Genomic DNA, 16274 nt, shown 5'->3' with positions numbered 1-16274 from the left:
CCCCCATAAAAAGCAGGTGGAATTAAATTTCTTCCTTGCCATTTTTTTATTAAACCAAGTAGTACTATGAAAAGATATTCTAAATTACAAATAAATGTTTGGTAATTAGACATGGAATATTTGACGGTTTTGTTTTGTGCAGTGAAAGAATAAAGGGACTAGAACTAGAATGAATCGTTAGAGATATTTTTTGCATTTACAATTTGAAATAAGTTATCTTCATTGGGATAAACTGAAAAAAAAGTGAGTTATTGGCGAGTCATAAATTCATCATATTTTCGCATAATTTGCATGCATGTAAGTAAAGAGCTTATATTAGTAATGAATTACTTATATTTTGTCTATACTTTGTAACCACAAAGAACTAGAATTAAGGCTATTTTAAACAAACTAAAAAAAATAAAGAACACTAAGCAAACAAATAACTTCAATTCATTTAAAAATTTGTGGATACATTATAATTTAAAAACAGTAAAATAGATATTTTAATAAAGTAACTGTAGCGATGTGAAGAATTTCACTGAAAAACTGTAAACTGTAAACTGTGGTGAAGTGAAGTTTGTAGCGATGGTGATGCAATCTCGCCCTAATACCCAGGGTGGTGGTGGTAGTTGCCGGAAAATCCTCCATAATTAGCCCCGCCTTGACCACCGTCGACGTTGCCACCCGAGCCGCCAGGAAATCCTCCATAATTAACCCCGCCTTGAGCACCGCCGACGTTTCCGTCAGAGCTGCCGGGATATCCTCCATAATTAGCCTCGCCTTGAACGCCGCCGGGAAATCCTCCATAATTAGCCCCGCCTTGAGCGCCAGCAATGCCGGCGTTGTAGGGAACGACGCCGGCAGAGGGAGCTCCATAGTTGTAGCCCGCCGTACCATACCCCATCGGCGGATACTGCACATTCTGTCCATACCCCGCCGCAGCGCCGCCGCCTCCGTAGCCATAAACCCCGGCGCCACCGCTGAACTGGGCTTGAACCCCCTGCTTGTACATCAGCACCGAGTTCCTCAGCTGGTCGAGCTGCTGGTAGTTGAGGCTCTCCAACTGAAGCACCGGAGGCAGGCCGTCAAGCTCCTTCCTCCGCTGCTTCGCCTGATCCACCTGCATCTCCACAGCCACCACCTCCCGGTTGCGCTCCTGTTCGGCGGCCTGGTAGTGGGCCATGACCGCCCTGTCGGCTTCAGTGATTGGCGCCCCGCCACCGATGTCAGCTTGGAGGAACCTAATAATACAGTAATATTTATTTATTTTATTTTATGCATGAAAACTCAACTCAGAACTGACAAATCGTATGATGAATTAAGAAATATTATCAGAAGAACCTGGTGGTGACAACTTCGACGCTGGGGTGGCCGAAGGAGTGAGGCTTGTCGCCCGGGGAGTAGACCACGAGGGCGCACTCGGCGCCGCACAGCGTGCTCAGCTCGCTCGCCTTCTTGAAGACGCCTGCGCGGCGCTTCGAGAAGGTGACTTGGAGATTGGTGTCGTTCTCGATCTTCGCCATCTCGATCTTCTGCCTCCCCTTGCCCTTCCTCCGCTGCTCGTTCTCGTGATGCAGCATGTAGTCGTCGCCATCTTCGTCGCCGCCTTGGGGATGCATCGGGTAGTTGTTGTTGCCGTCACCTGAAGCATTCATTGTGATAATTGATTGGAAAGTATTTGTGTTTGGTACAAAATGACTAGGTTGAGTTGCTATTTATAATCGAGAGTGAAGCATAAATTAGAAATTGGTTTTACTTCATTATTAATTTGAGTAATTGTTCATGTTGATTTTGTCACGTAGAGAATCCATGAGAGGTAGCGAGAAATCTTTGGACAGGTGAATTGTAATTAATTTTCCGTCGTGTCGTTAAATAGATGTCACAATAGAGGATTCTTTATTGTAATTATATATAGATATCACAATAAACACACATAATCAGTATTTTCTTTACATAAAAAATGGAAATTCTTCACATCTGAAATGAAATTTGAAATATTATTTCATGTAATTATAAATAAAAAGTAGTACTACAAGTTATATCGTAAAGATTTGTTAGTACTTTTTAATTTGAAGTACTAGCTGACTAAGTCACGAACAATAATAAATTTCATTGAGAATTATTGTTTATGATAATTTTCTAGGGTTAAAGAATAAATCCAATTGTAAACAAGCCTTTAATAAAGGAAAATTTTAAAATACACATATTTGTTGTTGTTGTGAGTTGCCTTATTTAAAGAGCGTTTCTCGTCGAAATATCTTGATTGCGAATTAATTAATAGATGAGATGTAAGAATGTTAACGTGTACATCATTGATGTAGCAATGCCGCGTGTGTATAGGTAAGTTGCGGTCGGGAAGGACATTTATTAATGTCCGAATTCTAAAAGTTTGAGCTCAAAATTTTGAAAAGCTACATTTTCCGTTATCCGATTTAATTGTTTAAGTCTTTCTACTATAATCCACGTACAATACGTATAAAGCTAATAATTTTTATAAATATAAAAATTCTAAAGAATTAATTGATGGTTCGTAAGACATAGGTCAAGTCAACCCTTGGACAGATAGATTTGATCTTCATCGCTGATCGAGAATGCCAAGTGTGCATAGGCATGTAGTGGTCGAGAGCGGACATTTATTAATTTAACTAACTTTATATTTTAAAAAAGCTATATTTTATGTGATTCGATTTAATTGCACAACGATTCACACTAACTACTAAAAGAAGATAATAATTTTATAAAAATAGAAATTCTAAAAGATTTAATGGTGGCGTCTCAAACCTGAGGTTGGTCAACCCGTGGACCGATAGATTTGATGTACTCCAGATTTGATGTACTCCCTCTGTTCTATGTTAATAGAGTCATTTTTCTAGTTTGGAAAGGTTCAAGTTAATAGAGTTATTTCTAGTTTTGGCAAAAGTAATATTCTCTCTTTTACTTTATTCTCTCTTACTTTTTTCACCATCATTTTAACACACTATTCTTAAACTCCGTGCCGAAAAGAAATGTCTTTATTAACAAGGAACGGAGGGAGTACCTTATTGATGTAGAATGACGCGTGTGCATAGGAAGATAGGAGTTGAGGGATGACATTTATAAATGTATGCGAACATATAAGTTTCGAGCTCAAAATTTAACAAAGTTATATTTTATGAGATTCGATTTAATTGCATAAACCTATGCACAAAGAGTTACATAAACTACTAAAAAAGTTAAAAATTAATAATATAGAAATTATAAATAATTAATTGGTTGGATCTTAAGCACGATTGGTCAACCCTTGGACCGAAAAATTTGTTGTACATCTTTAATGTTGAATGCCTCGTGTGCATAGGCACGTTGCGGCCGGGGATGACATTTATTAATGTAAGGCGTGCCCTAATTGTTTCGAGCTCAAAATTTTGAAATGCTATATTTTCATAATTCGATTTAATTGCATATGCCTTTGTACTATGATCCATATAAGCAATGTATAAAGCTAATAATTTTTTGAATATAAATATTTTAAAGAATTAATTGGTGGGTCTTGCCGAGGTCGGTCAACCCTTGGACTTATAGATTTGATTTACAGAATGCTACGTGTGCATAGGCAGGTAGGGGTCGAGAGAGGACATTTTTTCATGATATTCTATTTAATTGCACATGTCTTTTGATATGATGTGTTTCATGCATTGATTACTGGTCAAATTGATAGTACTTTAACATATAATATGCGCAAATGAGTTACTTAGTGTGCAGAAAAGGGATAGAAATGCTTGTCAGAATGATGCATTTCGAATTTGACTGCAAGAAGGCAATGCAAGATTCTAGAAGGGAGAGGGTACAAATGTCAAGATACCTAGAAAATACCCCTAGGAATCAAAGTCAAGTCGCCCTATAAATAGAAGGACTTATTACAAAGAAATGAGCTCTCATTCCACTTGGTTTTCACTCATACTTGAAGCCTTTGTAGGAGGGGGAAAACAAAGCGCCTGTCGTCCATTATCTAACTTCTTGCCGCTCTTTGGAGCGACAAATAATTTACATTTACATTTCCATTTTGCCTTTTACTTTTGTGATTTGAAGTATTTTAGTTATTTTATCTTTTGGATATTTCTAGTTTAATCTCTTAGATATAATCATACTTTTGTTGAATGTCGTTTAGGTTTTGAACCTCTTGAGTTTTGTGAACCTTTGCAAGATTGTCGTAGTTTAAAATTTTTTGTTCTACATTGCGTGTGTTGGATGCTTGCAGCAATTGGTTTATATTTGAAGTCCAGATTTAGAATAGTTTTAATTGTGTGCATGTTTTAATTATGAGTCATTTGTTGGGGATGTTCCTTTTTTAGTTATGTTTTGTTTGTCGCTCATGCAAGTTGTTCAGTTTGTCGCCCATGTCAAACTGCTTAGGGAGAATATTATCGATTCACACTAACTATTCCCTCTGTTCCAAATTACTTGAGTCGTATTCATTTTTGGGTTGTCCCAAGTTACTTGAGTCATTTCTCTTTTTGGCTAAAAATAAAACATTTAATTACACCTACTTTATTCATTCTTTTACTTTACTTTCTCTCATCTCTCTCTTACTTTATTCTCTCTTTTACTTTATTTTACTTTATTTAATTCATTAAACACAACTTTCTTAAATCTCGTAACGAAAAGAAACGCTTCAAGTAACATGGGACGGAGGGAGTACTAAAACACTAAACAAGTAAATAATTATATATAGAAATTCTAAAGGATTTTAATAATTGGTAGGGTCTCAAGCCCCGGGTCGGTCAACCCATGGACTGACTAGATTTGATGATGTACATGTACATAGAAAGATAGGGGTTGAGCCGTTGAGGGATTACATTTACTAATGTAAGTGAACAGTATAAGTTTCAAGCTCAAAATTCAAAAAAAAAAAAATACAATTCTCTTTGTGCCTTAAATTTTATCACACTTTGACTGGGCACGAGTTTTAAGAAATGTAATGGGAAGTGAGTTGAAAAAGTTAGTGGAGAGTGGATCCTACTTTTATATATTAGTTTTATAATAAAATGTGAATTGGAATGAGTTGGTGGTATATGTGGTACACTACAAAAAAATGGTAAAAAGTGAAATTTGACATATTTTGTGGGACGGAAGGAAATGAAAAATGTGACAAAATTTAAGGGACGTAGGGAGTATAATTCATGATATTCGATTTAATTGCATAAGCCTTTGCACAACAATTTGCATAAACTACTAAAAAAAATGATAATTAATATATATAAAAATTCTAATGAATTAACTGTTGGGGTTTTAACTGTTGATATAGAAATTGCTTTTACTTCATTATCAAATTGAGTAATTGTTCTTGCATATATGGTCACGTAGAGAATCCACAGAGGATGATAGATATCTTTTGGACAGGTGAAATGTAATTAATTTTCGGTCGTTTCGTTTAAAGAGTAACCATTAATCAAAGTTCTTCAACTATTGGGAAAATCACAATTAAGGATTCTTTATTAGTTGTATAATTGTATAGATGTCACAGTAAACACACATTATCAATATATTCTTTACATAAAAAATGGGAATTCTCGCGGACACATCTAATATGAAAATTGAAATATTATTTTATTATAATAAAATATAAAAATATATATATAACTTTTGTTGTAAAGATTAGTTACATTTTAACGTGAAGTACTAGTTCGTTCTTAATTAATGAATACATGACTAAAGTCACAAACAATAATAGGTTCAATTGAAAATATGATAACATTTCTAGGATTAAGAAAAAATTTATTTGTGAGTTAGTTAGTCTTTAGAAAAGAAAAATAATTAGACTAAAAGATTCTTGAAGAATAAGTTAAGCCAAAAGTTGCCCTTTGGATAAAATAAATCATGACTCATATTTAATGGTGAGTAGCCTTATTTAAAGAATGATTCTTATTAGAATATATTGATCGCGAATTAATTAAGAGGTGTGACATAAGAATGTTAACGTGTACATCATTGATGTAGTAATGCTGCGTGGGCATATGCAGGTTGCGGACGGAGAGGACGTTATTTAATGTAAGCCGAACCCTAAAAGTTTCGAGCTCAGAATTCCGAAAAGCTATATTTTCCGTAATTCGTTTTATTTACATAAGCCTTTGCAGTATGATCCACATAAACTATGTACACAGTAATTATTTCATAAATATAAAAATTCTAAACAATTAACTGGTGGGTCTTAAGCCCTAGGTCGGTCAATCGTTAGATTGATAGAACTGATCTACATCACTGGTTGAGAATGCCACGTGTGCATAGGCATGTACGGGTCGAGGGATGATATTTATTAATGTAAGCGGACTTTATAAGTTTCGAGCTTGAAATTTTGAAAAGCTATATTTTATGTGATTCGATTTAATTGCATATGCCTTTATACTACGACTCACACTAACTACTAAAAAAACTTAATAATTTATATATATAGAAATTCTAAAAGAATTAATTGGTGGGGTCTCAAGTCGGTCAAGCCTTGGACAACCCTTGAACAGATAGATTTGGTGTACATTATTGTTGTACAATGACGCGTGTGCATAGGAAGGTACGGGTTGAAGGATGTCATTTATTGATATAAGCGAACATTATAAGTTTGGAGCTCAAAATTTTAAAAAACTACTTTCCCCTTCCCCCTCGTCCGCCTTTATAGATGAAATTGACTCATGCATTTATAGATGAAATTTCAATATGTATTCATTGTTTTTATTGCATACAAGCAAAACTATACTATTGCATACAAGCAAAACTATACTATGTATTAATAAAAATGATAGTAAACCAGTCACAAAGCAGTAGGAATTTCTCGCATCTACATTACTTATGCAAAAAATACTCGATAAACATCTCAAATATTATCAAACATATTTTTGCATGTAGTTATCAGATTCCTACAATCCTGAGACGCAAAACTTCACAATATTGAACACGATCCGTTTCGCATCATATCTAATTTCCGAGACGAATTACATTTTTTTCATGTTCATGAAAATCCTACTAGAGTATATCTTTTACTTCCAATATATATAGGCCACGAACTAGATCCAAACAATACAACTCGATCATTATAAAACATACTCGTTTTATGCCACTAGAGTGCCTCCGAATTCTAATAGGCCACGAACTAGATCCGAATAACTAAACAATATAACTAAAATATCTAATCAATTGTCGATTCAAGATATATAAACAGATAGGTTTATCATTATCGAGCGTATTGCAATATTTTTTCTGCCACCCGAGCGCTTTCTACTTCTAATAGACCTCAAATTAGATCCGAATAATTCATAAGTAACCATGAAACACAAAATTATCAAAAATACATAGAAAAAGTAATAAACCAAGAACCACATCATATCTTTTATACACTAGTGAGACTAGCAAACCCCCATAACCCAAAACAAATCAGAAAAACCATGGAAATGCTTTTAGAGTTAATTTCGAAATATTGGTTACTTATAGTGTAGATTTTGATTTTCAGGCGAGTTTGTGTCTTGGTTGTGGTTATTGAAAGTTAATTAATTAATAGTAAATCATTGTTTTGGAGCTCAAGTGAACCATAATATATGTAATGTTTCTTACAGTGATTTTGTTTTCTATTTATGCAAATGGCTGGAATTTTGATCAAATTTTGATATATCCCATAACTATAAAAGTCAGTCAACAAAATTGTAAAGTTCATAATACCTTTATTCGAATCTTCATATTCAAATTTTTATTAGTTTGGAAACACATTTAACATTCACTCAACCACATAATTATATTGAATCAGCCATTCTTGAAGATGCCTGCCTCGCGCTTTGTGAAGGTGATTTGGCGAATGCCGGTCTCCTTCACGATATTCAGCGTTACTGTCTTTCCTTTCCCGTTGCCCTGCCTCTGTTGCCCGTTATTGGGATGCATTGCCTGGCCGTTGCCTTCATCAGGTGCATTCATTGTGAAAACTGATTGAATAATATTTGTTTTATTGTATAAAATGACAAGGTTGATTTGTTATTTATAATCGAGAGTGATGTATGATTTAGAAATTGCTTTTACTTCATTATCAAATTGAGTAATTGTTCTTGTTGATTTTGTCACGTAGAGAATCCATAGAGGAAGATGGATATCTTTTGGACAGGTGAAATGTAATTAATTTTAGGTGGTTTTGTTGAAATAGTAACCATTAATCAAAGTTCTTCAACTATTGGGAAAATAACAGTAAATGATTTTTTATTAGTAGTATAATTGTATAGATGTCACAATAAAGAAACATGATCAATATTTTCATAACATAAAAAATGGGAATTCTTGACGCGGACACATCTAAAATGAAATTTGAAATATTTAATCATAAATAAAAAGTTCAATTTTGTTGTAAAGATTAGTTACTTTTTTTAACGTGCAGTACTAGTTCGTTCTTATGATTAAAGAATACATGACTAAAGTTACTACCAATAATAGGTTCCATTGAAATGTAAGATTCTCATGTGAATATCATGATCGCGAATCAATTAAGAGGTGAGATTTAAAAATGTTAACGTGTACATCATGTGTTTGGATCCCCTGCTTTGGAGAGAAGCACATTAGTGGATGTTGTTTCTCACATCCCACTATTTTAATCACAAATATATTAAAATATTAATTTCATTTTTTATAAAATAATAGAGTATGAGAGACAACATCGACTATTGTGCTTCTCTCTCTAGCAGGGGATCCAATTCCGTACATCATTGATTAGCAATGTAGCGTGTGCATAGGCAGGTTGCGGACGGAGAGGACATTTATTAATGTAAGCCGTACCCGAAAAGTTTCGTGCTCAAATTTTTGAAAAGCTATATTTTCCGTAATTTGATTTAATTGATAAGTCATTTTAGCAGAGCAGGGGATCCAAATCCATACATCATTGATTAGCAATGTAGCGTGTGCATAGGCAGGTTGCGGACGGAGAGGACATTTATTAATGTAAGCCGTACCCGAAAAGTTTCGAGCTCAAATTTTTGAAAAGCTATATTTTCCGTAATTTGATTTAATTGATAAGTCATTTTAGCAGAGCAGAGGATCCAAATCCGTACATCATTGATTAGCAATGCCGCGTGTGCATAGGTCGGTTGCGGACAAGAGAGGACATTTATTAATGTAAGCCGTACCATAAAAGTTTCGAGCTCAAAATTTTTGAAAAGCAATATTTTCCGTAATTTGATTTAATTGCATAAGTCATTTTATTTGTTTAGTCATAAATTCATCATATTTTCGTTTAGCTTGCATGTAAGCAAAGAGCTTATATTAGCGGTGAATTAGTTCTATTTTGTCTACACAACACAACTACAAAGGACTCTAATTTACATAAATTAAAGACAATAAGTCACATTAAGCAAAACAATAACTTTATTCAATGTTCTAACTGTAGAGATTTTAATTACTTTATTATGATGGAATATTTTAAACTCTGTGGTGTGGATTGAAGTTGGTAGCGATGGAGATGGAAGCGGTCGAGATCGGCGTCCCCCTAATACCCAGGGTGGCCGAAATTGTCAGGAAATCCTCCATAATTAGCCTCGTCAGCAGCGGCGCCAACGTCCGCCACCGCCGGGTAGTGGCGCCGTCATAAGGAACAACGGCAGAGGGATCTACATAGTTGTAGCCCCTCATACCATTATCCCCCAATCGGCGGCGCCGACGAAGAAGCGCCACTCATCTGCTTGGCGGCTTCGAACTCGCCGTTGATCATCAACGCCGTATTCCACAGCAGGCCGAGCTGCTCCAAGTTGAGGTCGCCCATCTGCATCGGGACTAGGCCGTCGATCTCCCTCCTCCGCTGCTTCATCCGCTCCACCTCCGCCTCCGTGTTCACCAGATGCTGGTTCTGCTCGTACATGACCGCTTCGCTGTGGGCCCTGATCATCCTCTCCGCTGCACTGACTCCAGCTGGCGGCGGAGGCAATCCGCCGCTAGCTTGGAGGAACCTAATACAAATATATTTATTTATTTATTTAATTTTATGCATGAAAACCATATGATGAATTAAGAAATATTATTATTTCGCGCGCTTTTTCACTATTTAATAATTTTATTTATGTCAGAAGAAGAACCTGTTGGTGACAGCTTGGACGCTGGGGTGGCCGAAGCAGTGGGGCTTGTTGCCCGGGGAGAAGACCACGATGGCGCACTCGGCGCCGCACAGCGTGCTGAGCTCGCTCGCCTTCTTGAAGTAACTGTTCTTGCTGAATCCATGATAGGAATAGAGAAACCTTTTGGGTATATAAGACAGGTGAAATGTAGTAATTAATTTTAGCTCGTTTCGTGAAATAGTAAACATTTATCAAAGTTCTTCAACTATTGGAAAATCACAATTGGGGATTCTTTGTTATAATTATAAATCGATGTCCCGATAAATTAAAGACACATTATCAGTATTTTCTTTACATAAAAAATGGGAACTCTTGTCGCGGACACATTTAAAATGAAATTTGAAATAATTTTATTATAATCATAAATAAAAGGTGCTACTAGTACAATTTTTGTTGTAAAGATTAGATACTCTTTACCTTGAAGTACTAGCTCGTTCTTAATTGTGATACATGACTAAAAAGGGAAAAATTTAGGCTAACAGATTTGAGTTGCATTATTTAAAATGCGATTCTTGTCGAAATATTTTGATCGCGAATTAATTAATAGGTGAGATATAAGAATGTTAACGTGCACATCATTGATATCAATGCCGCGTGTGCATAGGCAAGTTGCGGTCAGGAAGGACATTTATTAATGTAAGCCGACCCCTAAAAGTTTTGAGCTCAAAATATTGAAAAGCTAAATTTTACGCAATTCAATTTAATTGCATAAGCCTTTGCACTATGATCCGCATAAACTACATACGAAATTAGTACTTATATATATATAACAATTCTAAAAGACTTAATTGGTTGGTCTTTAGCCCTAGATCGGTCAAACCCTTATAATGATAGACTTGATCTACATTATTGATCGAGAATGCCACATGTGCATATGCAAGCATGGGTCGAGACAGGACATTTATTAACGTAAGCGAACTTTATAAGTTTAAAATTTTAAAATGCTATGTGTTTTGATTTAATTGCATATGGCTATGTACAATAATTCACGCTAACTACTAAAAAAGTTAATTATTTTATAAATAGAGAAATTCTAAAAGAATTAATTGGTGGGGTCCCAAGCCCGGGGTTGGTAAACCCATGGACTGATAAACTTGGTGTACAGTATTGATGGGTCTTAAGTCTTTGCACTACGATTCATATAAACTACTTATAAATTTAATAATTTATATATATAAAAATTCTAAAAGAATTATTGGTGGGTCTTAAGTCTCGCGTCGGTCAACCCTTGGACCGATAGATTTGATCTACACCATTGATGTAAAATGCCACATGTGCATAGGTAGGTAGTGATCAAGAGAGTGCATTTTAAATGTAAGTGAACTATATAAGCTTCGAGCTCAAAATTTTGAAAAGCAATATTTTATGCAATTTAATTTAAATGCGTAATTTTATTAAATTGGCTTATTTCTCTTTTTAACAAAGCAATATATTTTTAAGACCAACTAAATTGACTTATTTCTCTTTTATTATGAACAATTAGATATTTATAGATGTTTTAGAATTCTCTACTATTTTCATTAATATTCTATTTACAAATATTTTATTATGAACAATTAGATATTTTAATATACAATATCTAGATAATAGTATTACATGATCTCAAGATATTTTTACCACAAAATATCTTCATAAAAATTGAGTTCATTTTTTTCAAAACCCCTTCTTAAACTAAATTTTTCAATTCAAGTCAATTCAAGCAAAAGTTGGATCTTGATAAAATTTTCGTACATGAGTAGCTTTTCAAAAATATTGACAACTTCACATGTAATTTCTTGTACTCTACTTGAACCTTCTCTTTTGAAATACATTATCTTGTATGTAATTTCACGTACTCTACTTACTTGAGCCTCCTGTTTTGAAATACATTATATTGTAGTATAATGGATGCGAATATCGATGTATTTACTTCGATTATGAAACATTGCATTTTATAGTGCAAATCATATCTAAGTAATAAACTCTTGAGCCAAACCACATGGAAAACTTATGCCATATACCAAATACTAGTATTATACTCTCTTCGTCCCACAATAATTGTTACTCTTATTATGGGCACGAGTTTTAAGAAATGTAAAGAAAAGTTGGTTGGAAAGTTTGTGGAATGTGGGACCTACTTTTTATATTAATTTATAATAAAATGTGAGTAAAGTGAAATTAGTGGAATGTGGGACCTACTTACCATTTAATGTAAAAATGAAGTATGACAATTTGTGAGACGGACCGAAATGAAAAAGAGTGACAATTATTGTGGGACGGAGGGAGTAATATAGTTTCACTTTACTTTGTACTCCCTCCCCCACAATAAAAATCACATTTTGTAATTTTAGTTTGTCACATAATAAGAGTCACATTTCACTTTTACCATAAATAGTTAGTAGGTCTCATATTATATTAACTCACTTCACTCACATTCTATTATAAAACTAATACTCTCTCAATCCGCGACATAGGAGTCCCGTTTTCTCATTTTAGTCTGTCCGCGAATAGGAGTCACGGTTCACTTTTACCATAAATGTTAATAGGGTCTACATTCTACTAATTCATTCAACTCACATTTCATTTAGAACTAATATATAAAAGTGGGACACATACTTCTAATGACAGACATAGGTAGTATAAACAGTATAGACTTCATATTTCACTAACTTTTTCAACCACTTATTTATTACATTTTTAAAATCTGCGCACACATGCATGTTAATGTAAGATCATTTACACCACGATTTCAATCAATGTATTTAATTTTAAATATTGAAAGTTTGTGTATTTCATGCAATAATATTTAAATAATATTGAAACACATTAAATTTCATAACAATCTCACCACAAAACAAATAAGCCAAAAAAAATATTGCTCACCATTTTCTTCCTCCCGTAACGGTCAAATCATCAATTCATTTGAATTAACATTGCCCTTTCAAGCACTAGCCGTTACACCATCTCCTTCAAATCGAAATTACTCTCAATCTCCTTCAAATCATATCTAATTAAACCCAGAAAATAAATCCTCATCAATCAATATCCATATTCTCAGCTTTCGCTTCTCTCTAAAAACAAAAAAATCGCTCTCATCAATGGCGGCTCATTCCAACAGTTCCCTCTCTCCACTCTCTTCCAAACCCATTAATCCAAATCCAAGAAACCCCGAAACCAATTCAACAATTCGCAGAAGCTTCACTGCTACCAACAAACCCTCGCCTCTCATTAATCAGAGACGCCTCGATCCGTTCACACCTGCTAATAGCCCTTCAGGTATTCATTTCTCTCACACATTCTTGATTCTTGATTCTTGATTCAAGATTCAAACTTGAGTGATTTCGATTGCTTTTGGCAGAATTTGGGGGAAGAAGATGTGTGGATAGAGATTGCGAAGAGAAAGAGAATGGTGAAAAAGACTGCATTTTGAAAGCTTCGAAATTGCAATCTCCGGCGAAGGGTTGCAAGAATTTCATCGCGCCCACGATTTCTGCGGCCTCGAAGTTCACTCCTTCGCCGAGGAAGAAGGTTTTGGTGGATAGGAACGAGCCTGTTCGGACCTCCATCTCGTTCTCAGATGGAAAGGCCATGTTTTTCTCTAATGAGAATATGTCAGCTTCTGTTGTTGAGACTCATCCGGTTTCGAAGCCTTGCAAGAAGGTGACTTTTTCGGATGAATCAGTGATTACTGATTCTGATGGTGTGGGAGTGGAGTCGAAGGTTGTTCAGTCTCCCATTGATGTTGATCCGTGTCTCCCGCCTTATGATCCGAAAACCAACTACTTGTCTCCGAGGCCTCAGTTTATTCGTTACAAGCCAAATCCCATAGTTGAGATGCTCTTGAACAAGGAAAAGGGGATGGATTCGGATGAATTTGAATATAGCCTAATGGCAGAGATGTTTGTCCGTGGGCTCTCAGACTCTGATGAGGCCTCAGCTGATATGGTGGTTGGATTGAATGAAGAGAGATGGAAGCTGTTGACCATGTCTCAGACTCGCCTTCTTTGGTATTGCCGATTGTTACATCTCCAGCTGATCAAATCTTGGAGGAGGAACTTGTTGGGAGTGATGGGAAGAAGGCAATTGATCATGAATCTGAGCTGCCTTCTCTGGCATTGCCGGTTCGTACAGCTCCAGCTGATGAAATCTGAAGGAGGAATTGGTTGGGAGTGATGGGAAGAAGCCGAGGAGGGTGGCTAGATTGAAGTGTTTTTTCACTATGGTTCTTGTATTGTTGGTAGCAGCTGGTGCGTCGGTTTCTGTGACGAGCACTCCTTCATTTGATGAGTCGTTGTTGTTCATTAAGGACCTGAGCTTGTCTGATTTGAGTAGTAGCAGCTTGTACGAGCAATCAAGAGCTGTTGTTGCCTCTGCAAGGTCGAGTCTAGGCTGTGTAGCGGCTAGTTTCTGCCGCTCTAGTGTTCAAGCTAGCTAACGAGCTGGTTGAAGGCGAGAAACAAGCTCCCGTGCAGTTCATGAACCTGTCTGATTCTGCAAGAGAATGCTTGGAAGGAGGCATATTTTCTGAAACAAGTGGAGAGCGTTGAAGAGGATTTGGACAGTGAAATGGAAGATGAAGCCTATGCAGATGAGGAGATTGATCTTGAAGCTGAAATTGATGCATTTGAAGAGATGGATCAATCAGCTGACTGGGATGATTACACTGAGAAGGAAATTGATGAAACCATGCAGAAACTGCTTCTGATACTGTGATTCAAACAGTGATGGATCAATCAGCTCCTGTTTCTCTCAATCAAGAAACTGATGTGGAAACTGCAATAGAAACTTCTCCTGATTCTGCTCACATGGAATCTGAATCTATGCAAAATATCCAGATTCATACAGACATGGATCAATCATCTGCTGATCCTCAAAATCAAGAAACTGAAGTGGAAGCTGAAATGGAAATGGAGAAATCACAAGTTGACATCAACGTTGTAGCTTCTGATAATGTTGAGATGGAATCAAGTGTTATAGCGTTGGCAATTACTTTTTTGTTGGCAGGTGTGGTTGGAGTTGCGGTCTTAGTGTACAAGAGGTTTCCCGGCTCCTCACCTAACGTTGTGCAAGTGGAGCAAGTCGTGCCAGTTGAGAGCAACAACGGGATGAAGGGGTTGCTAAAAGCAGCAACACTGAGGCTATGGAGCAAGAGGAGGAATATTATTCAGAGAGTTGGCAAACGGAAATGAGCAGCAGCTATCATGAGAGGAGTGGTGGAGGAGGCGAAGTAGTGAGCTCGGAGAGGAAGGCTAGAAGGTATTCGAAGAGGGAATCGTTGGCTTCATCCTCGGGGTCGCCTTCTTATGGAAGCTTCACCACTTATGAGAGGATTCCCCCCAAGGCTAATGTGAGTGTCACAAAACGTTATTCTTCTATCTTCATTCATTGTTGTTATGAAAAATGAAAAACTAAAGTGGTTTTGATGTATGCAGGGCTATGGAGAGGAGGAGATAATGACTCCGGTTAGGCGATCCAGCCGGATTAGGAAGAAGGTCACCTAAGTGTTCTGCATTAGAAGTAGAAATACAAGTAGAAGTATAAATAGAATTGTAGAGAAGTAGCAGTGTTGTGCAACACATCTCTGATGTGAAAACAGAAATAGTCTAGTTTCAAAGTAATGCCTTTGTACTGTGAATTAGACCATATAGTCTAAGTCTACTATTTTCAAGTTGGCTACATTTATATTATTCCGTATGTTTCATAAAAGTAATCTTCTTTTTCTATTTTAATCCGTTCCACAAAATTGATTTACTTCTATTTTTGGCAAGTTTTTTCTCTGTTATGAGGTGGGTTTCGTTCTCACTCTCTAATCAGCCTTTGTTTATATCTCTTCTATTTACCAACTTCACACTAGAATTTATGCATCCCCTGAATCCCTTTTTTTATGGGAGGACAACTTCACACTAGAATTTATGCATCCCCTGAATCCCTTTTTTATGGGAGGAGGAAGTATCTTTCTTTGCTTGGTAGAAACATCAGACAAGTACTAGTACTTTCCAATAAAAGAAAACAAGAGTTCCATATAGTATGATGTAAATTACTTTATATTCCTTGCAATATTCTTCTGATTGTAGTATCATCATATTTCTAAAAATATCATTTGATATCTAGACTAAATTAATTTTGGAACATTACTAATTACAAAAGTCATTTATTTCCAAAAATTTGTCATTCTAAATCGGAAATAATATGTTACAGTAAAAAAATTTG

At 35.8% G+C, this 16274-nt stretch overlaps 4 protein-coding genes across 4 annotated transcripts; 2 read left to right on the top strand and 2 right to left on the bottom strand.

Moving 5' to 3' along the window:
• Window positions 1-586: 586 nt before the first annotated feature.
• On the bottom strand, window positions 587-7911 carry LOC121754837 (keratin, type I cytoskeletal 9-like). The gene is made up of 3 exons (XM_042150132.1): window positions 7764-7911; window positions 1324-1624; window positions 587-1223 (listed from the first exon to the last, which is right to left on the bottom strand). Exons 1-3 carry the CDS (start codon window positions 7909-7911, stop codon window positions 587-589), a joined length of 1086 nt encoding a protein of 361 aa, XP_042006066.1.
• A 1699-nt stretch (window positions 7912-9610) lies between these two features.
• LOC121754836 (agamous-like MADS-box protein AGL62) lies at window positions 9611-10273 on the bottom strand. The gene is made up of 2 exons (XM_042150131.1): window positions 10047-10273; window positions 9611-9920 (listed from the first exon to the last, which is right to left on the bottom strand). Exons 1-2 carry the CDS (start codon window positions 10271-10273, stop codon window positions 9611-9613), a joined length of 537 nt encoding a protein of 178 aa, XP_042006065.1.
• Window positions 10274-13134: 2861 nt separating this feature from the next.
• On the top strand, window positions 13135-14777 carry LOC121754835. The gene is made up of 4 exons (XM_042150129.1): window positions 13135-13340; window positions 13423-14226; window positions 14309-14457; window positions 14577-14777. The coding sequence occupies exons 1-4, from the start codon at window positions 13163-13165 to the stop codon at window positions 14775-14777; spliced, it is 1332 nt and encodes a 443-aa protein (XP_042006063.1). The 5' UTR covers window positions 13135-13162.
• Window positions 14758-15770, top strand: LOC121754025. The gene is made up of 2 exons (XM_042149352.1): window positions 14758-15411; window positions 15497-15770. The coding sequence occupies exon 1, from the start codon at window positions 14789-14791 to the stop codon at window positions 15251-15253; it is 465 nt and encodes a 154-aa protein (XP_042005286.1). The 5' UTR covers window positions 14758-14788; the 3' UTR covers window positions 15254-15411; window positions 15497-15770.
• The last annotated feature ends 504 nt before the right edge of the window (window positions 15771-16274 follow it).

Source organism: Salvia splendens, chromosome 11 (assembly GCF_004379255.2).
Source record: "Salvia splendens isolate huo1 chromosome 11, SspV2, whole genome shotgun sequence".
NCBI classification, from domain to species: domain Eukaryota; kingdom Viridiplantae; phylum Streptophyta; class Magnoliopsida; order Lamiales; family Lamiaceae; genus Salvia; species Salvia splendens.
This window is presented reverse-complemented; position numbering and strand designations above follow the sequence as displayed.

Excerpts from the sequence above, each read along its gene's own strand:
- LOC121754837 (XM_042150132.1), bottom strand. The coding sequence starts at position 7,911 with ATGAATGCACCTGATGAAGGCAACGGCCAGGCAATGCATCCCAATAAC. Across the intron at positions 1,625-7,763 it reads CTTCACAAAGCGCGAGGCAG|GTGACGGCAACAACAACTAC; the intron begins GCATCTTCAAGA and ends TGAATGCTTCAG. Across the intron at positions 1,224-1,323 it reads GTCGAAGTTGTCACCACCAG|GTTCCTCCAAGCTGACATCG; the intron begins GTTCTTCTGATA and ends CTGTATTATTAG.
- LOC121754836 (XM_042150131.1), bottom strand. The coding sequence starts at position 10,273 with ATGTTTACTATTTCACGAAACGAGCTAAAATTAATTACTACATTTCAC. Across the intron at positions 9,921-10,046 it reads GTCCAAGCTGTCACCAACAG|GTTCCTCCAAGCTAGCGGCG; the intron begins GTTCTTCTTCTG and ends TATTTGTATTAG.
- LOC121754835 (XM_042150129.1), top strand. The coding sequence starts at position 13,163 with ATGGCGGCTCATTCCAACAGTTCCCTCTCTCCACTCTCTTCCAAACCC. Across the intron at positions 13,341-13,422 it reads ACCTGCTAATAGCCCTTCAG|AATTTGGGGGAAGAAGATGT; the intron begins GTATTCATTTCT and ends TGCTTTTGGCAG. Across the intron at positions 14,227-14,308 it reads GAAATCTGAAGGAGGAATTG|CTGGTGCGTCGGTTTCTGTG; the intron begins GTTGGGAGTGAT and ends TGTTGGTAGCAG.
- LOC121754025 (XM_042149352.1), top strand. The coding sequence starts at position 14,789 with ATGGATCAATCAGCTCCTGTTTCTCTCAATCAAGAAACTGATGTGGAA.